At 47.5% G+C, this 20607-nt stretch overlaps 2 protein-coding genes across 4 annotated transcripts in view; both read left to right on the forward strand.

The window, feature by feature from the left end:
- Nucleotides 1-19316, forward strand: part of LOC146198226 (uncharacterized) — a 46342-nt gene extending 27026 nt beyond the window's left edge. For all 3 annotated transcript variants that reach the window (XM_084593623.1, XM_084593624.1, XM_084593625.1), the window contains 9 exons: nucleotides 1970-2117; nucleotides 2981-3286; nucleotides 4103-4264; nucleotides 5313-5438; nucleotides 6227-6354; nucleotides 7046-7214; nucleotides 10694-10846; nucleotides 15915-16095; nucleotides 19160-19316. In XM_084593623.1, coding sequence (XP_084449749.1) covers nucleotides 1970-2117; nucleotides 2981-3286; nucleotides 4103-4264; nucleotides 5313-5438; nucleotides 6227-6354; nucleotides 7046-7214; nucleotides 10694-10846; nucleotides 15915-16095; nucleotides 19160-19176 — 1390 coding nt within the window. In that variant the 3' untranslated portion in view covers nucleotides 19177-19316. The remainder of the gene's footprint in view (nucleotides 1-1969; nucleotides 2118-2980; nucleotides 3287-4102; nucleotides 4265-5312; nucleotides 5439-6226; nucleotides 6355-7045; nucleotides 7215-10693; nucleotides 10847-15914; nucleotides 16096-19159) is intronic.
- Nucleotides 676-1931, forward strand: LOC146198227 (uncharacterized). Its single transcript, XM_084595770.1, has one exon. The coding sequence runs from the start codon at nucleotides 676-678 to the stop codon at nucleotides 1867-1869; it is 1194 nt and encodes a 397-aa protein (XP_084451896.1). The 3' UTR covers nucleotides 1870-1931.
- Nucleotides 19317-20607: the final 1291 nt, after the last annotated feature.

Here is a 20607-nt window from a genome sequence, read left to right on the forward strand (position 1 = left end):
TCCACATAATATGATAGATACCGCATGAGAGCGCGTTAAGGAGTACTTGTGAGTTGATAGATGTGCAAATTAAGGGATCAGATTGGGGTTTCACGCCGCCATCGGAGTCCGCAGCGTCACCTGTCTTGGAGAGAGGGAACCCCATCTCCTTGTCTGTGGAAGAGTAGGGAGAGGGAAGTGGGAGAGGAACATAGGGCAGAAAGCTGCAGGTGGGCTTGTTGCGTGTGCGCTAGGTCATGACGAGTGCGGAAGAATGCGCAACCAGACGATTTCTATGGGAACAAATTTTTTTTTTTACATATTACATTATGCCCTTCGACAATAAACAACGTTATTAAAAAAAAAAAAAAAAACCGATGCCGGCAATCATGGGAGGAGGAGTTTATGGCAAGGATGGAAAGTACACCAACGAGAACGTCTAAACAGGCATGCAGGTTGTCTGTGACTTCTGCTAGCAATCTTTGAAATAAGCACATTACTCCGGAGTATGACTACAGTCCTGTGAAAGGCCATATTTACTGCCAACTGCCCGACTTTGCGAGATACAAAACAGAACATGATAGTGAGAAATTCATTGTTGCCCCGCCGTACGTAACACCCAAACATTCGCGTTACACTCCCATAACAGTCCTGTGATTTCTTTTTATTTGCCACGAGGAATGAACAACTGTTGCCATGGCCTCGGCAGACAATTTAATAAAGTCCACTGCCGCCTTGACTCCCTCTCAGTCCCCTTCCCCGTGTGTGGCTCGTCAGCCACCCAGGCACCACGCCTACTTTCCTTTCGTGTCGTGCCTCTCATGTACCTCAGAGATCGCGACAAAACTCAAGGCTTTGGGGGTGCTCAACTCCTACCAGGAGCTGCGGGAGGCCCACCTCGTGAACCAGTATACGCGGCTCATGCAGACGGCACCCGGGCGTCGCCTGCTTAGCCGCTTACGTATCCAACATGACTGCACTCCAGAGGAGTCGAGTCGTATCCCAGATCTGTGGCGCGATATCCTCTGGGTATCTCCGCTACCCCGTAACATGGACACCGACACGCACGAAAGCAGACGACAAGCGCGGGCTCGGGCGCTTGAGGGGCGGTACGGCTCCCGACCCGGTGTATATTATGTAGACATTGCAGGGCCGTCGCCAACGGGATTTTACACGGCCGCTGTTGTTCACCAGGAAATGCACGTTGATGGACTCTCCTTCCGAGCACAAAATTCAGCGCGAGCCGAGGAAGTAGCGATAGCGCTTGCTGCCGCGGACCCGAATTCAAGGATGATCATAACTGACTCCCGAAAAGCGTGTGTTCATTACTTAGAAGGGGAGATCTCCCCCTTAGCGAGTCGAATTCTAAGGCGGACTGCCACAGCTCCAACGTCAAAGAAAATAATTTGGGCTCCTGGCCACCAGGGCTTACGAGGTAACGAAACCGCTGACGCGGCTGCCCGAGCGCTTACTCACCGGGCTCCTCATCAAAGCTCTTCTGACTCGGAGACAAACCAGCCGCTTCTGCGGTTCAAAGAAATCATAACGTATTATAGCGACAACCACCGCCTTTTCCCGGCTCCTGCAAAGGGGCTGAGTAAGGCGGAGGAGCGAACTTTAAGGCGCCTGCAAACAGGTACTCTACTCTGTCCTGCAATCTTAAAACATTATGATCCTAACACGGATGGGCGATGCCCGCACTGTGGAGAGACTTGTGATGTCTTCCACATGGTGTGGGCATGTACTCGAAATCCTCACCTCCCCCCTTCCCCTACCCCTTCCCGAGAGGCATGGGAGACTGCCCTCCTCAACTGCTCCACACTGGAGTCTCAACGGGCTCTGGTGAAACGGGCGCGAGACGGGGCCTCGTCATGCGGTGTCCCGGACTAGGGACGCCGACCATGTAGCGGGGCCACTCTGTGGCTCCCAAACTCCAATTAACCAATAAACGTTTCCACCACCACCAGAGATCGCGTGCTGTGCGTCGCAGGCGCCCCTGTCTGTGGCTGCTGCTGTGGCTGAGCCTGCTGTCATTCCTGGTGTACGACTCGATCGGCGACAGCCACCGACTCATCTCGATCGCCGGCATCGTCGTACTCATCTTCCTCGGATTTGTCTTCTCCAATAATCGCTTTCGGGTAGGTTTCACCACGTCATCCTCTTTAAGGAGTAATTGTTCTCATTAGCATCTACATGAAAGCAGCTGTGCGGCTATAACTATGCAGCTTTTCGGGACTACGGCCTGTCCAGGGCAGTCGGTGCGCCAACTAAGCTAAGCAGATTGATCAGAATGATAAGTAATATACTTGTCACTTGCTGGGCGCGGACTATGCGTTGTCCTGTAATGTCTGGCATGTTTTGCAGGGCAGTCAACGTCAGTGACATTCTGGCATTAGAGTTGCACATGCTCAAACTGTGGGTTAACTCAAAGCTGTGATTAATTTGGGTCAAGAAAAATACATGTATAGGGCCGGACTCCTTACAGTACGAAGGAGCGGTATATCGAAACCTGGGCTGCGCCTAACCGGCTTAACATTCTAGTAGACGTGCAGGTGGCTGTCGATGACGGTGTGCTAAATACGACGCCGACTTGTTTTCCTCAGGAGAGAGCCGCAAACATGACCATATCACCACGAACAAAATAGTTCGCTGGACGTCCAGTACTTGCTGACCCATTTGCATACATGGAGCATAATTAACAATCGAGAGCACTGCAAAGTGAAAGGAGGGGGGGGGGGGGGGGGGGATGCACTTTCACCATATAATGAAGAGAAAGTGGTCTACCTAAAACAGAAATAAACAAAAATAGAAATTATTTCCGCAGAAGAAAGGTGCACTTATTCTATACTGCTTCGAGCTCCTTTCCCAACTCCTAAACCTATGGTGCTTTTACAAACTGTTTTTTTTTTTCGTACCAACCAGTTGCGCCGTATCTCGTCATCTCACTTTTCATCTCATATTTCCATGAACCCACACTGATCTAGCGTGTGCTGCATTCTAGGTGAATTGGTACCAGGTCATGTGGGGCCTGCTTCTCCAGTTCCTGCTCGGGCTTGGAGTACTGCGCTGGAGTTTCGGCCGAGACGCGCTCCAGTGTCTCGCCGACAAGGTCAAGAACTTCCTGGACTACACGAATCGCGGCTCCTATTTCGTCTTCGGCCACCTCGCGTCAGGGTGGAACCTCACCGACGCACTCGGACACCTCGCCACGGCAGTGCCGAGGGAGAATGTGACGCTGAGTGCCGAAAACGCTACCATCGAGACCATCGGCGCCATCAAGTCACTCATGCCCGTATTCATGTTCCAGGTGAGACCATTAAAAATAATGCTATTAGCAGAACGCGATATGCCATAACTATACTTTCGTATTTTTAAATTCCGCTTTGTTCATCCGAATTACACCGAAGTTGTTTAGCTCCAAACATAGTAGAAAGGATTTCAGGATTTGAAGCGCTCCATATAGGTTCGGTTAACATTAGGAGGTTGTCCCATACACCAGACCTGACGCCGTCAATCTCAAGCATATACCACGCGGCCACGCCCGCTGCAACAGGTTGTCAGAAGCCAGACCTTTTGGCCAGCCAAGCCGGTCACATGTGCGTCAGTGACGCTACACGAGAAAAAGGCCGTAATGTGCGAGGGTACAATGCTAGATCCCTATATAAAGAAATTTCTGCAACCTTTTTTGGGGAGTAGTAATACTTCTGGTGTGGTTCTGTCATCTCTCCACACTGCACGCATTAGTATTTTACTATGCCTCATCTGTTTTTCATTCTTGGATTTGTGACCGTGCTCCGTTCAACTGTACTTGCTCAGAACGTGGTCCGAGACACAGCCCGTCGCTTTCATGTCGGAGCAGTCTGCCGAAGCGACCTTTTGTAAAGCGGAGCTCGCATTTTCTGCTGCAATTTAAAGGAACCGAAAAGGCGCCAGCCAAAGTAAAATAACAGAATTTTCATCATGAATCCCTATGCATGTAATTCAGCTGATACTGAGGCGTTGCATCGTTCGATTTGGCGGCACCATAATTATTGCAGGTCCACCAGGTGAAACGCCCCAGTGCACGCCTATCTTCTCTTGCTCTGAACCTGCGCTCGGTGCTTTCTTTCTGCTGCGATCGCAGGCGCTTCCGGTGATATTTTTCTTCAGCTTTTTCGTGAACATCCTGTACTTCTACGGCGTCATGCAACGGTTGGTGCTGCTGGTCGGCAGCTTCCTGCAGTTCACTATCGGCACCACCGTTTGCGAGTCCATGACGGCGGCGGCCAACATCTTTCTCGGCATGGTAAGCAGGCATGCATTGTGCGCTCATAGCGGCAGTCACGGGCTACAGCCACCCCTGAAACAACGTGTGAAGGGGCACTACGGTGTAGATGGACCGCTACTTTTACTGAAAAATGTCAAGGCAAAAAAAAAAAGTACTATAGTGTCGCTGCTATTAGGCGAGCTGCGCTGTCTTCGACGCATTTTATTATTTTTTTTTTTGTACGCGTAGATCTTGGAGGCTAAAAGCTATAGATCGTCATTTCACTTGGAAACAGTGCACACGGGGTGTCCGTTTTCTCGGTAATAAGCATATCTCTTGCTGTCGAGCAAATATAAGCATAGTTATTAAGAAGGCATGGTCTCAATTTTATAAGAAGCCAAAAATATGTCGAGCTTACCCCTTTAGTTTGCTTGTTGCATATCCGCTATTCGAGCATTGGTCTCCGTGCTGCACGTTAACTGGATTCGTGTAATTCTTGAGCGCGTTCTCTGAAACGGGTAAAATTATGATCTTTGCTAGGCACTGTGGGACAACAAACTGCTTGTAGTGCGTGCCGAATTGACATGGTCAGCAACCAATTAATGTTCATTTTGTCCGAACACTTCCATAGTACACCACACGGTCACCTTATCACTCCGAGAAAAAAATGCAAAAGAAATTGACCCGTGGTAATGTGACTGCTGGGATGATGCGAAAATCCGAATGACAACTGTTTAGTATATTCGGGGTACGTATTACACCTTTTGAGTTTATGGTGCAACTGGCAAGCTCTGGTGGACGCCTTTTAATGTCATTATAGACGTCCAACAGTAACTGGCTAAATGTAATTTTCATTGCCGAGTATCAGCGTGTTCATTTTCCATGACGTCATTCTACTCTGACCAACCAGCACGACAGGTTGCGCTTGCTGCATCACAACGCCAATGGCTACGACCCAGAATGAGCAGGAAATTCACAACCTTTAATTGAGCAGAACATGCAAATAAGTCTGCCATCGGCAGGGTGCGCGTACCAGACGTAACCGCGTGAAGCCTAACCGACGCATCGTACGCGTGTCTAATCACAGTCCGAGGCTCCTCTTGTGGTTCGACCTTTCCTGTCCAAGATGACCAAATCCGAGCTTCACACGGTGATGACCGGCGGCTTCGCCACCATCGCCGGCAGCGTCATGGCTGCGTACATCACATTCGGGGTGAGTACTGCACATCTGTCAACTGGGAGCAACTTCAGAGTATGCCTGCGGAATAAAATGCTGGATTGTTTCCGTAGACGCTGCCGTATGCCAAATTTTCCGGAAAACAGCGCAAGGGACGAGACACAAAGCGTTATTCCCCCTTGTTGCTGCTGTATGCTGGAAACCGAAATGAGGCACAGGCCGAGTTTCAGTGAACACTATGCATAACCACGTGTTTTGACCATTGCGTATAGTTTCTGAGCGAAGGATGGCTGAGCATAATCGGAGGGACTGCATTTCTGTACAGCAGTTGCTCCACAAGCGTATGTCGTAGTGTCGGTAATCTCTTTATTTTGTTTGCTTCCTCGGGCACCGTCCAATCTCACCATGCCGAGGGGGGTATCAGTGAATTCCCCTTTCGGCTGCCTATCTCAACGTCGCGGGTTCAATACTGTCAGCACCGGGCGTATTTTTGAAGCCAATGGGAGCTTTAAGGAACACCGGGGTTCAGAATTAATTCGAAGCCTTCCTCTATGGCGCCCAAGTCGCTTCGTGACGAGAAATTCCACAATTTGCCATTTAATTGAAAATAAGTTCGCATACATCGGTCGAATAATCAGCCTCTGTGGCTCAGTGGATTTGGTGTTCAGCTGTTGGCCCCAAATTCACAGGAGCGAAACACGGCAGCGGCTGCCGCGTTTCGGAGGATGTAAACTACAAAAATGCTTCTATGTTGTGTAGTTTTAAGGAACCGCAGAAGGTCTAAAGAAATATAGAGCCCGTCTACTATACTGCGTCTCTCATAGGTGAGTCCCGCCCACCTGATGACCGCCTCCATAATGAGTGCTCCAGCGGCACTGGCCTTCTCCAAGCTCCTCTACCCAGAGACCGAGGAAAGCAAGACGCAACGTGAGAACATCGAAATGCCCAAGAGGTGAGGATCCGCCGGCTGCTTAATTTGTTAGTCTGAATGCATGACCACTGCGCGTTTATTTAAGACGTGTAGATACTACGATGGCTAATGATTTTAAACATGATTTTGCGCACACGTTAAATTTTTGACGTGAATGCATTTCTCTTCCTTGCTCCGAAGTGCCTGGACACAAGAGTGTGCTCTTGTTTCTTTTTTTTTTTTTTGTTTCGTTGCACGGAGTTCGGAGTGCCGAATTGCGTTTTCCCGAAAAAAAAAAAGAAAGAAAAAAAAACGTCAATTCAGTGTGCAGTAGGCATCTGATAGCGCCCTAGTGAAATTCTCATTAAAATAATTTTGGAGCATCCACAGTGCCCGGGATTGCTTCGATTCGGAGTTTTCTAGATAGAATCCGAAACTAGACGTCGAAATTCTTGTTTTACTTTGTCTGAGCCTGGCGCGCGTCAGCCGATGGGGGCGAGACAGCCGCGCATGATCCACGTGCCAAAGGTTGATATCAAAGCATGCGTGCTGCTGCTGCTGCTGATGATGATGATGATCGGGGAAGTGTACCATCACCGTCGCATGTGGCCTGAACACGCCTGTGTTGTCGCAGCAGTGAAGCTGCCTTTTAAAGTGTGGCACGTGTCGTGTTTTACTTTGCCCCCCAACCGGCGAGCTTGATGCACAGATGGCTCGTTTGCCTCCCTCGCAGCGAGGAGAGCAATGTTCTGGAGGCGGCGTCCAATGGCACCTCCGTGGGTCTGCTGATAATCGGCAACATCGTGTCCAACCTGGTCGGTTTCCTGGCCTTCATCGCCTTCCTCAACAGCACGCTACTCTGGTTCGGCTCCATCGTCACCCTGGACTTCCTCACCTTCGAGGTGAGCACTGCTGAACGCCGTGGGAACCGGAGTCAGCTTCCATCAGACTCAGAGCCGTTGTAATCTACAGTACAAACGGCCTGCTTGGGTTTGGCGGGCAGCTCGGCTCCCTTTTTCTTTTTTCTCTTTTTTTTTTCATTTTCACGAGCGCGAAGCTCGCTAGTGACGCATAACGACTAAAAACCTACAACTTCAAGTTCTTTCGGAACTCACACCCTGATGAACTGTCACCAGTTTCAGTACACTAGCACTACAGGGTTCTCCATTTATAAGCCGTTGGTGTGTTTCTTTGAAGCGTTCGTGCGGCAGCGACGACCTCGATCGTTCGTTGCCGCCGGTTTATGTGGCGTCACGAGACCACATTTCACGGCCGAATTGACAAACTCCACCTGTGCAGCGCTTTCGAGATAGGAATTCAACCCACCGTCACATTTGGATCCCTGGTCAGACCACAGCACTTGTAGTCCTATAGGCCATGCAGCCGCGGTCGTACATTTTGGTCAAAGAGGGGCTTTCTGCCCGTGCCGCTCCTGTCAACTTGGGCATGGTGCATAGCATGGTATGTCAACTGAAGCAAGCAAGCCAGTTCAAATCAAACAAAACCACGGAAAGTAAAGTTACAAAACTAACTAACAACTCTTGCAAAACTATGAATAATTATGCTAGCGCGAGATATTTGGGATTAGCCCCGAGTTAACCGCTCGGTCATTTTTTTTTTTTTCTCATAGAGATGCGCTGCTCTAGTGGATTTAAGCAGCGCATGAAGGACGTGATTGTGCTTGCGAGATGGGCTTACTGGGCTTGCGCTGGAGTATTCTGGGTCGTGCGTATAGTTGATCCGTTTTCACTCTCTGCAACATCGCTGTGGGTTCGTCGTACTAAAAGCTGATCGAGTTACACACCTTAAGAACAGTTATAACTTTTATCCCCATTTAAAAGAAAAGGAAAAATCTAAATAATTGCAGTATTTGCAGCTCCCATACAAAATAATGCTTTCCGACGTCATGCAGATATAATACTCACATGAAATGATTTTCTTCAGCAACGCATTGATGACTGCCTCTTATTCTTATAAACGTTGCATTTGTTCCTAATTGGGACAAATATGCTTCTGCGGCCGTAAATCTAGAAATGCACCTTTGGCAGGTACGTTCTAAAATAAATTTAAAGAGCGATGTAAGCACTCGGATGGGAATTACTTTATTTATCAATGAACGTGCATAAACGCTTGCACTATGTACGTCGTATGCATTAACTCAAGCTGGCTTGCGGGCTTCAATTCGCCGTGATAGGAATATACATTCCTTTCCGCGCACTGATCTTTAAAGTCTCGTGAAAGGCAAATAGAGTCATAGCTGCAAGTTTTCTCCAGGGCGCATCAGTGCTGGGTTTACGTAAAAGCATGTTGGGCCGACCGGTTGACGATGATGGTGACTGCACTTCAGTCGACTGCCGAGGGACAGGTGCCTTCGTCAGGCGCCACAGCCTTCATCAGCAGTTGCCTCTGCAGCAGATGCTGTATTTGCTCTGCTAAAGTAAATAAATAAATAAACTGAAGCAGAATGAAGGCTGGAACAGGCACAACGGTACGCTAATGCGCCTGAATTCAATGGCCATTTACGCACAAATGTGTATATCTGCGAACAGCGTTGAAAAGGATTTAAGAGAGACCCTCCTTTAGGAACTAAGAAAAAAACGTTTGAGGTCACTGCGGCACCCGCATTGGGGGAATGCGTAAGCATTCTCTGTGGAAGAAAGAAGAGACAACGAAGAAAAAAAAGCCTTCCGTTTTGTGACGTCACACTGTGACGTAACACCCCATGGAAGTTGGATACCACGTAACTCCCCTTAGGCATCGACATTATCCCTCTTGTCTATTTCGACGCCTGATTGACTTAATTGGTTCTAACTGATTACTCAGCATGCATCAAATTTTCCCCAATGAGATTTTTTTCATCCTGTATATGTAGTGCAACTATTCATTTACTTATAACTCGTTTCGTTCGAACGCTATCTTGCCCACAAACTTCTGGTGACATGGTCACGCGACCTTGAAAACATACCCAACGTCTGATTGAGTTATTTGGCTCTAATTGGTTTAATAATTACTCTACATCCACCAAATGTTCCCCAGCGAGATTCTTTTATCTTCTATTTAGTGAAGCCACTCTTTCTAATCACTCGTTTCTATCGAACGTAATCCTGCCGACAAACGTCTGGTGACACGACCTTGACGACATACCCATGCACTTAACGCTTACGAATTAATATATGCTAATTGGTTTCATGCTACATCACTCGATCCTCACTTAAGTTAGCGTAGGAAATTAAAAAATAAAGAAAAATGACATTACCCAGCCAGCACCGCCAAAAGTTCAATGGGCTTAAACCAATATAACATAAAAGATGCGCAAAAAGAAAATTTTGCTTTGTAGAAAAGAAACAAAAAAAAAAATAACTGGGGGAAAAACAAGGGGGGGGGGGGGGGTACGTATAGGGGGGTACGTATAGGTCGTCCACTCTTAATGCGAACAACTTAGCGCCATTGCCTCCGATCCGACCACACATTGAGGCAAAGTCGCCGACTTTGCGAAGCCCCGCCGTTAGGTCTCTCTGCGACCGCGCCGCTTCTGACGCATTGCACTTTGAAGGAAGCATGCCTGTTCGCACTAAGAGCGGACGACCCTGTAAACTTTGCCATATTTGTTCCAGTTGCCACAAAAATTATCAGCCACAGTAGCTCCGTGTGAAAGTACGAGTGCAATATGAAAGCCCCCTGGCACGCTGAATTGCAGTACGTACATTTGTAATCTGTGTGTCGATGCGCAAAATGAGTTTGCATATTTTTGTGCTATGGCGCAGTTGTTCGCGTTCTTATTTTCGGCATAAGTTCATGTTTATTCTTACTTCAAGATTATTCTTTCGCTGTAACTTCGGTTTCTGATTCACGAGATATAATTCCGTTTTTGTTTCAGTGGAATGCAAAAACGTTGGAAACTCAGCAATGCCAGAATACCAGGAGGTCGAAATGAACCCGTAGGAGCTCTCCACTGCGGCTTCCCTCAAACTCTGCATGCAGCTTAATGACATTAAACCCCACATACCACACATACCATCACATTTTCCTGTTATTTAATGTTCAGCCCGTTCGTGTCTACCCGTATTATCATCGCGCAAGTACACAAACCTTGACCCCGCCGGGGTGGTGCAGTGGTAAGACGCCCGACTACTGTGCCGGAGTACCCGGGTTCGAACCCGACCTCGGCGGCTGCGTTTCGATGGAGGCCGGCGAAACGGAGTGGCGTCCATGTGCTGTGCGATGTCAATGCACGTTAAAGAACCCCAGGTGGTCGAAATTTCCGGAGGCCTCCACTACGGCGTCTCTCATAGCCTTAGTCGCTTTGGGACGTTAAACCCCACAAACCAACCAACCAATCAGCAGTTTGTGCCATGCCTCACCTGGTTTTCTTGGTTCCCAGTGGCTGCTGGGGAAAATCTTCACTCCGTTGGCGTTCATAATGGGCGTGCCGTGGAGGGACTGCGGCACAGTGGGCGAATTGATCGGCATCAAGACATTCGCCAACGAGTTCATCGCGTACTCGCAGCTCGCCACCATCATGGACACATTGGAGGTGAGTGTTCCAGTCACTCCAAGCTTGTAGTGAGGTCATGTTGACTGCTTACTTTGCTTGCTGCGGTCTGTAGGAAAGAGGGGCCTGGGTGCAGCTGAGCTAAGAAACTGTCTAGGCCATGCTGTAGCCGGTCCAGTCGAACAGCCCAGTGGGTGTCACCGGGTCGTGGATAAGGGCTTGCGAGATTTAATGGCGAGCTCGAGTGCTGGAGAGGGACTCGTTTCCTTAATAACGCGGGGCAAACATCCCTGCACCGCCTCGAGAAAGGTCGAATTTGCTTAAGCTAGTGCTCACTGCTCTAGGTGACATTTCGTAAGCACTAAATAGTACGACGGTTCGGTGATGTTCTTATTTCTATGGCCGTCTACCTGAGGCGCAAATCAACCGATGCGAGGCGCACATGAGCGCTTGCTTATCTTACAAGAATTAAGGAAAGCGCACATGAAGCGCGAAAACGCTGAATCATTTTCCGGCACTCTTCCTTAGGGCCATGCTTGACAAAGTAATGCCAGAGCGCTAAGCCTGCATTCCTCCGGGGAGCGTAGCCTGTACACGTGGCTGAAGGATGTGGAAGAAATCAGCACAGTGACTGCGCAGAGCAGTACAATGCAGTGTTGCTTGAATAGTACGTATGGAAGAACTATTTGTTACGCAGTCCTCGTTTGTTTGGTTTTAGTCATCCAGTATTTTTATCATGCCAGCGGTATCCGGGAAACCAATATATGAAATTGGCGTGGACACCCACTTTTTATCTTCTCTCTTTTGCTTCTACCGACCTGGTCGGGTAAAGTTTTGGGAACTGTTCTTTGTTAGGACGGAAGCGTAATCCCTCGTTCAGACTCGAGCTATAGACAATACCTAAATATTACGTTGGCTGTCGTACTTCAGAGTGCCAGTTAGTGAAGCGTCTGAAAGACTAAAAGTCGTTAGAAAAGTGCATACATGACGGACTGAAAAGTTGTTTTTCTAAGCAATGCCTCAGTCACTATTTTGCGTCTGTTTTCGTTGACGCTCCTTTCTGTAAATTGCGTCAACCCTGCGAAATTCCCAAGTATTGCACCATATAACATAACCTTATATTACCTCACCTAGTAACGCCGCTGTGGTATGAATTGTGTTTTACAGCTTTGGGTTAACAGTGCCTATGATGACAATTTACCATTTCCAGACCGCTGCGCTGCACCGTGCTGCACTGCGCGGTTTTGTTGCCGTGCCAGTTTTTCCCTGCGCCACTTTGTCGCTGTGCCGTTGTTTGTTCGATGTTGTGCCGTACGTTGTTGTCTCGCTAGATACAGGTATAACAACAGCTGCAGATTCCTATATCGGCACGTCGGTGTATGCCAATCGGACAGCATGATTATACGGCAACTGTCGAGACGGTCGCAAAGCGCTCGTCCTGTTTCCTTTCTACTTGCGTGTTCTGTTTTTGCGCTCCTGTGGCTATCACAGTGCGCACCAGGAGGTCCTGCTACAAGTACTTTTCACTCATCCAGCAACACTGCGCTCCAAACAAACCCACTTCTGCTCGAGACAGCACAATTGCTCTTGCCAGCTGCCCCTGTTAGTCAAGTGCGGGCTTAATATTTTGACATTCGCTATCGTTGACCTACCACTTCATATAACGCGCTTTACACGCAACAGCACACCCTTCCAAACCTTGATTAAACGCGGAATCAGTCGGTGGGCAACGTGTACGTGTCACACTCCATGCCTTTGTTTTCGCTGCTGTCCCGTTATAACAACGGCGTTCTTTATGGTGCCTTGTCGCCTGGCGTTTTTATTGATATGTGCTTGTTGGACAGAAAGGACAATACTGTCGCAACTGCGAGACTCCCGATAAGGATGCAAGAGCTCTGATAGTGTAACTTGCTGAATTATCTTGCCCCGTGATGTGTGTTGGACAGAACGGACAATACTGTCGCAACTAGTGCAAGATTCTCGATAAGGACTCAAGTGCTCTGATAGTGGAACTTCCTGAATGACCTTGCCCCGCGGTGGCCTAAGCAGGCACGCAGATATTACGAGAGCGTTCACAGCCAGCGTGGAAGAGTTCAGTATATAGGGCACTGAATTACGTTCCATGCGTGACTTGTGCAGATAGTACAGATTTGATCCACTTTTCGAGTACTGCATTGTTAGAGGTCGAAATTCCTTCTTGTAAGTGCTACTAGGGAGTAACATGGTGGTGCTTTGAGTATCGCGCACAGTGCATCAGGCATTAGACAATTTTCTTTTCTGGTTTCAGACATATTCTCAAAATATATTACTTATTGTCAGGCACGCATACAGTATGCAGCAATATCGTTCGCTCAGTTCAAAAGCTCACACTTCCGTCGAAGCAGCCTGAATTTCAACGAGGGGACTGCTGGGTTCCGGTAACAAGGTTCCCGGTGTGAGCGTCACCGAAAACAATAGCCCCGGTAAAAACGACTCCGGAAGAAAAGTATACGATGCCCACCACCGTCACGTTAAATACCAGCCTGAAGATTTGCTCTTTCTGTGGCGGCCCATCAGGAAGCGGAGTCTGCCGAAAAAGCTGCTGTGCCACTACGATGGACCATTTGCCGTCCTTGCCCAACTTAGCGAGCTCAATTATCGCATCTCTCGCCTCACCAAAAGCGGTCGTCGCTCTGGGAAAAATGAAGTCGCGCACGTCGTTCGTTTAAAGCCTTACCGATTACGCGACGCTGTCTAACCCAGCGGGCTTCGGCTACGTCGGGGGAAGTGTGACGCCCAGAAATTGAGACAAGGGAAGATGACGTCGACAAAGAAGTGGCTCGTGCTGGGAGACTCGCAAGGAGACGCAGCTCAGTCTTCGACGTTCGTCCTCCGGCAAACAGGACCTCGCTCGTGACAATTTTACTTACTCGACGATGTCTGTCCTATTGAGAGCTTCACAAGCTAAGGAACTGACTATCTATCCCACACTCTGTGAAGCTAGCCGGATAGCATGCGGTGATGGGCTATTTCACCATGCCTTCATGCTTTCTTCGTGCAGTGCCTGCATGTCAGGCATCCAGAGGACCCACATCCCAAACAATAAATACATTTGTTTAAAAGGTCGAGAAAAGTCCAGTAAGAATCGCTTTTTTTTTTTTTTTTTGCAAAGTGTGTTTTAAAAAAATTCATTTCTGAGAAGGCATTTCTTTCTTTTCTTTTTTTTTTCTTTTTTGTTCATAGGAACCGCTTTTTCAGGGCCCTTTCCAGCGGGGGACGTTTTTTGCGGGGCCCTATAATTCGGAGACATATTTTTTTTTTTTCGGATATGTTTTTACCTATACACCCCAAAGTGCTATCAAGTGGGGAAATTATTTTTAATTTGGCTCTTCATTTAATCTGCGCATACGCTTATCCTTTTAGTCGTCCAGTATTTAGTCAAATGCGCCCATAAAAGGTTACGCGTACGTAACTCTCAATTTTCTTATGAAGTCTAAGCGTTGCAATGTAGAAACAAATAACCAATAAAGGAACGTCCGAATTGCCAACCCTTTAATCCAGTTACTAATTGCGAAACCATTCGATCAACAACACGCCTTTGCGAAGAGACGCGCGCACTCGCGTATGTAAATTATATAAGTTCCCCTCGGACACTGTGAGGCCCTCAATTAAACCAGCTAATTTTATTTATCTTGTTTTAGTGAAGAGGAGCATACACCTTCACAGAGATTTTCTATTTCGAAGAGTTTTCTAACTTCCTGCGTTAGTTTGTCGTTTTCTTCACCAAGTGAACAATATCGAAGTGAGAAATGAACATGTATGCTTTTTAACTGGTTTCTTGTTTAGTTTCAGCTTTGACTTGGTGTATTCTTTCAGAGTGTTGCTTACTTGACGTAGCCTTATTTAGCTTATGACCGGCTTTGTGTGTTTGTTACATAGGAGCTCGGTTCCCCCCAGCATTGTTATCAGCACGTGCGGGTTTGTAGATCGATTCGAAATCTTTTGGTGAAGGTTTGTTTTGGTTTGGTTTGTGGGGTTTAACGTCCCAAAGAGACTCATGCTGTGAGAGGCAACGCAATGGAGAGCTCCGGGAATTTCGTCCACCTGAAATTCTTTAACGTTTACTGACATCGCACAGCACACGGGTGCCGTGCTTGTCGCCCCCATCGAAAAACGGCCTCCGCATCCGGGATTCATCCGGGATTCATCCGTAAAAATATAAATTAACCTGAGCCTGTCTGGAACGTTTATCCCCATAATAAAAATATGCTTCTTTAGTAGTGCGGGTCGGTCCAGTTCAGAAAAGTTATAGAAATCACCTTTTTTTTTTGTGCTTTTTTTATCCTTGCTTACTCGCTTTTCAGTACCGTATTTACTTCTATTGGGGCAACGCTGGCAAAGCGCAGTGATGACGGATAAGAAAGTGAGTCGTCACAGCAGTGACGTCATCATTTCGCGCTGCTCGATCTGCCGCAATGAATCCTTACCAATCAGCCTGATGGGACCTTCTTGCTCGCATAATAAGCGCGCTATCTACTGTGGCTGTCGGAAAATGCAATATTTTTCCCATATCATTTCATTCCACTCTGGTATCACGACCTTTTCTTTTTTTATATACGTTTGTGTAAAGCTAAACACTATGCACATTTTCGCGATGTCTCTTGACGGAATGCCACGCTTTACGAACAAGACACGTTAACAAACGCAGGTGTTTCAATACTTGTTCCCAGCAGCCAACTCTGCGCAGGGAGACATTTCGAAGGAATCCCTTCCCGGCATTTCCTGCAGTTTAAGGGCACGAACAGCGCTATTAATTTATTATGTCATCTGAAGAGGTTATTTCTCGGCAGATAGGCCCGCATATACATGATATGCCCCCTTGAAAAGAGCGCTGTCCGATGCCAGATAGTCCTTGTAGGGCTTATTGTGTGTGCACAAAACGTGATGCAGTGTCATGCCCCCACCAGAATACTTCAGTCATATTTGGTGGCTACTTATTCTTGTCATTTCCGTATTTTGGTGTAATGCAGCTTGTCTGACGCTAACCGTGAGGTGGCTGCCATTTGATTTTCTTCCTGTTTACTGAATCAAAGACCTTCCCTGACCATAAGCCTCTGTTTTTCACTCGCAGAAGCGCTCCGTGGTGATCGCCACATACGCCCTGTGCGGCTTCTCCAACCTGGGCTCCATCGGTATCTGCCTGGGCGGCCTGGGAGCGATGGCTCCGGATCGCAAGGCCGACTTCGCCTCGGTCTCGCTGCGGGCCCTGGCCGCCGGCTCGGCCGCCTGCTTCCTCACCGCCTGCGTGGCAGGTACGCGCTGCCTGCTGCACCACAGAGCACGCTTTGGGGCTAAGGATGTTCGGGTTCTCCTGCAAGAGAAGGTTAAGGGTGTAGCGCAACCGGGACGGGTTTTGCGGCCTCCTTTGCTGCAACATCTTGCGTCCTGGATAAATGAGGTCGATCACTCTTAGAATACTTGAGCCCGTGGTGGATGGCTATCCCTTTGAAGCGAGCTTTACCTTGCGTAGCAAAATAATGTGGTTGTTTTATCTATCACGAACCACTCTTTTCATTCTTATCTTGTTCTCTGCCGTTCCAAAAGTCTGTTGAACTGCCGTGTTCAGACCATGCCTTGTCCACAAGTAAAGTGCGCTGTTTTCTACGGAGGAAAGGAATATTGTTTCCAAAAATACTGTGAAGCTTCTATATATATATATATATATATATATATATATGTGTGTGTGTGTGTGTGTGTGTGTGTGTGTGTGTGTGTGTGTGTGTGTGTGTGTGTGTGTGTGTGTGTGTGTGTGTGTGTGTGTGTGTGTGTGTGTGTGTGTGTGTGTGTGTGTGTGTGTGTGTGTGTGTGTGTGTGTGTGTGTGTGTGTGTGTGTGTGTGTGTGTGTGTGTGTGTGTGTGTGTGTGTGTGTGTGTGTGTGTGTGTGTGTGTGTGTGTGTGTGTGTGTGTGTGTGTGTGTGTGTGTGTGTGTGTGTGTGTGTGTTTCTCTCTCTCTCTATATATATATATATATATATCTATTGCTTTGCGCATAGTTTTCTGCAATAGAAGAGACATCTGGACGAGTTGGTATGGTGACATGATAGAAAAACAGCGCAACAGACAGGGACGGAGGTGAAGAACAAACAGGATCAGCGCCAGTCCTGTTTGTTCTTCACCTTCGTCCACGTCTGTGGCGCTGTTTTTCTATCATGTAGTTTTCTGCATTGTGCTATTGGAATTTAGAGTTAGTATTTGCTCTATATGCCTTATATTCTCTATGTGCCTTATATATCTCGTCTGTTAGGAGCGCTGTCTTGAGTGCGGTAGAAGGGGATGGTGATTTATGATTATCGGCGTTTCTAGTTATCGGAGTTTATGATGTTGTTAAATATAGACGTATAAAGGCAGCTCCGTTTCTCCAGAGTAAGCTGTGTTGTGAAGGCTGCTTCGAGACTGTATAGACGTGAACACTTTTTGGTCAGCAGCCGGAATATTCGGCTGCCGACGAAAGCTTTTGATGATGCGCTCAAATTGCGGCGCCGCAAGGGCAGTATATACACGCGTTCAGGAATAGTAGGTTTCAAGTGATTGTACCGTGAGGGTGAGTGAAGGGTGGTTGTTCCTGGCCCTACGGGGCTGGGACTGATAGGTAAACGCCGCTTGCGGCGGGGGTTAGCCTGCCACCAAATATTTTTACCTGTTTTAGGCCGTCATTGCACCTGCCACCGTTTAGGTGGTGAACGACGGCTGTTGCGGAGTGCGTCTCTCTCTCCCTCTTCTTTTCCTTTCTTCTCTATTTTCTTTCTTCTGTCCGCACGAGGCAGCGGAGGTGGCTCAGCTACAGAGCCAGTAGCAGGCCCGTGCATTGTCTTTTCCTTCTTACTATAGCCACAACAACAACAATACTCCGTTAATTTCGTCATCATCCATCATTATCAGCCGGACTATATACCACATGCAGGGCGAAAGACTCTCTCATATTACTCCAATTAATCCGGTCCTTTACTAGTTGCATCCATTTGACCCCTGCGAACTTCTTCACCTCGTGCGCCCACCTAAATTTCTGCTGCCCCCTGAAACACTTTCCTTCCCATAGAATCCAATTTGTTACCCATAGCGACCATCGGTTATCCTCTCTTCGCACTACATGTCCTGCCCATGCCCATTTCTTCTTTATTTCCACTAGAATAACTCGAATTATTTCTCTGACTCACTTCCTGTCTCTCATAACTTACACCCAGCATTTTCCGTTCCATAGCTATCTGCGCTTTCTTCAATTTAAGCAGACTCCCTTTCATTTAGCCTCCATATTTCAGTCTCATAAGCGGGTACAAATTTCGATCATAGGCCTCATTTCAAACCTCACGCATGATATCCCAGTTTCTGAAATGAGGGAGGCGCTCGAAGGTTTTTCATCGTTGAGCACGGTGATATGAGTCCTCATTGCGGCGTCCCGCATCGTTCATATTTATACGGCATGATGCGCGGCACCGCAAGCGATGCGATCAGGTCAGCCAGTCAGCTGTGCGTCTCGCCAAACTGAATTGCTTTCCCGAATCATTCAGTTATTGACGACAGCCTATCTTCGTCATGCCAGGCGCGAAAACAACGCGCCTTCGGCGCCTGGACGCAAATTGCAGTTTCCCTTTTTGCGATGTCTGACAACAGGGCAGCGTATTTCCAGACCTAATTTCCTCCTCAGGAACACTCCAACAGTACTGGAAGAGCAAAGACGGTTTCTTGTAGGCGTTTTAACAACATTTGAAGCGCTTAGGTTTGACGTTGAAAAATCCGAGCACCCGAGAAGCCGACAACGAGACGCAGAAACTGGGAACTTCAGCAGCTATACGCACTCCGTTTTCTTTTCTTTTTTATTTTATGAAATGCCGATCCCCGTTGTAGTTGGCGTGCACAGAACGGATCCTAATTGCAGTCGCTATTCAGCGGTACTGACTGAATAGACGACGAGCAGAGCAGACGATAAACCGGCACTCATTACTCAGGCGCAATATTTCACACGGCGCTTGCAAGAAATTTGCTCTATAAGGAGCGCCGGCTTCCCGAACCCGTGTTCAAATTAGAAGTGAGCGACCTGCACACGTAGTGCTAATAGTGTCACTGTGAAAACAAAAATGTTATACAACACTGGTCTGTCGCATATCAACCTCGCCACAATGTTCAAAACCATGCGTTTTGTTGCTCTAGGGATATTCAACAGTGCTGTAGCGTCGGCGCCTGTCCTAATCGCTCTTATAGTCCGCTATGATGGTGGCATCTTATTGAAGTTTTCGCGTAGTTTGTGATGGGGGGGGGGGTCCAACATGAAGTGGCTGACAATGTCGGTTCCCTAATTGCCTTGACCCTCTTCTATTGCAGGGAGCCTGATTCCTTGATCTGCAATTTTCTCAAGCCTGGATACAGTTCCCGACAATGGCAGGTTGTCCTTGCTGGCAGAAATATTCAATTTGTAAATATGATGTACATAGGTGTAACTAACGATGTATATAAAAGGACACTGGATTTTTATCAAGAACGTGCAACGTTTATTCATACGCTGAGTACTTCGAGTTATTTATTGCTCTAAACAATAATAACTGAATGATCACCACCGTCGTCAGCCTGGCTACTGTCCAAACAGGACGAAGGCCTTTCCATATCTCTGTAATTAACAAAATCTTCTGAATGCGCCAGTTGCGGACAAGTCATAACCACAAGCTTTTCTACCACACCCACCAAACTATCTTCATAACTGAGGAATTGCGCTACCAGACACGGACAGCAGAAGAGAAGGTATACGCAAGACCCGCGTATCACCCTCAGTTTTAAAGCTGCAGATGCGCCATCTATAGCCCAGCAGCAGATAAGAAAAGGTCCCCCGTAAAATTCGGTGTCGACTTTCTCAGGGCTCAAAAGCATGGCCTTGCCCAGAGGTTTCTCCAGGAATCGCAATTAATGGGTGTGTGTTAATACTAAAGGGGGGGGGGGGGGGGGGAGGTGTCATGAAGCGGAAGTCGTTTTGCTTTTCTTTTTATTCCTGCCCTTGATGCGTGTATGACTCACGCGTTTATGCGCTTAGCCCAACGTTTATGACTTTTATACTCATGAGAAAGATTATGAACAATTACTTATTCACTTTAAACAAGGAAGAAGGTGGTATTTATAAACAAAAAATAGATTATATAAAATGTGTCCAGAAGCTAGCCGGCAGTTAAGAGAAACTAACCGGCAGTCAAGGTTGCCAGCAAAAAAAAAACCTTATGAACAAACGATTGCTTTTCAACACCACTCGCACAACGGAGATGTGTAAAACACAATAAAACATGCGCATTTCTTCAGTATAGTATAACAAATCAATACGATAATTTAATACACACCGGGAATTCGAATCTATGTTCATCACTGCAGACAGGCACCGAAGGTGTACATCAAATCTGTTCGCCCATGCGCTAATAAACGAAATTCCAAGTAGCGCGTAAAGGAAATATTCGTTCCGAATTAAGGAGGAGCGTTCCGAAAACAAGGGGGTGTGTAGGGAAATTACTGATTACTGTAGGGAAATTACTGAAATTAACCTCTCGCCGGTAGTAATTGGAAGGTGAAATGGCCGCAAAGCCACATGAAACAGGCGAGTTGGCGGAAGCTGCTAACTCGGCTCCTCTGCGATGGGAGGTTGCAATAGGAACCGAAATTGGGCCCCCTGGATCCCTTGTCAGACATGCTGCCCTTAGATTTTGGACTCCGAAGGGAATAAAGATTTCAGTGAAAATTGTTTGGAGTATGGCATGCTAGCCAGTTGGTACTGGGAGTTCAATTGGAAATTAAAA

The sequence above is a fragment of the Amblyomma maculatum genome, chromosome 2 (assembly GCF_055883805.1).
Source record: "Amblyomma maculatum isolate TAMU_Amacu chromosome 2, ASM5588380v1, whole genome shotgun sequence".
NCBI classification, from domain to species: domain Eukaryota; kingdom Metazoa; phylum Arthropoda; class Arachnida; order Ixodida; family Ixodidae; genus Amblyomma; species Amblyomma maculatum.

What these genes read in the sequence shown, in the direction of transcription:
- LOC146198227 (XM_084595770.1), top strand. Translation starts at nt 676, where the DNA reads ATGGCCTCGGCAGACAATTTAATAAAGTCCACTGCCGCCTTGACTCCC.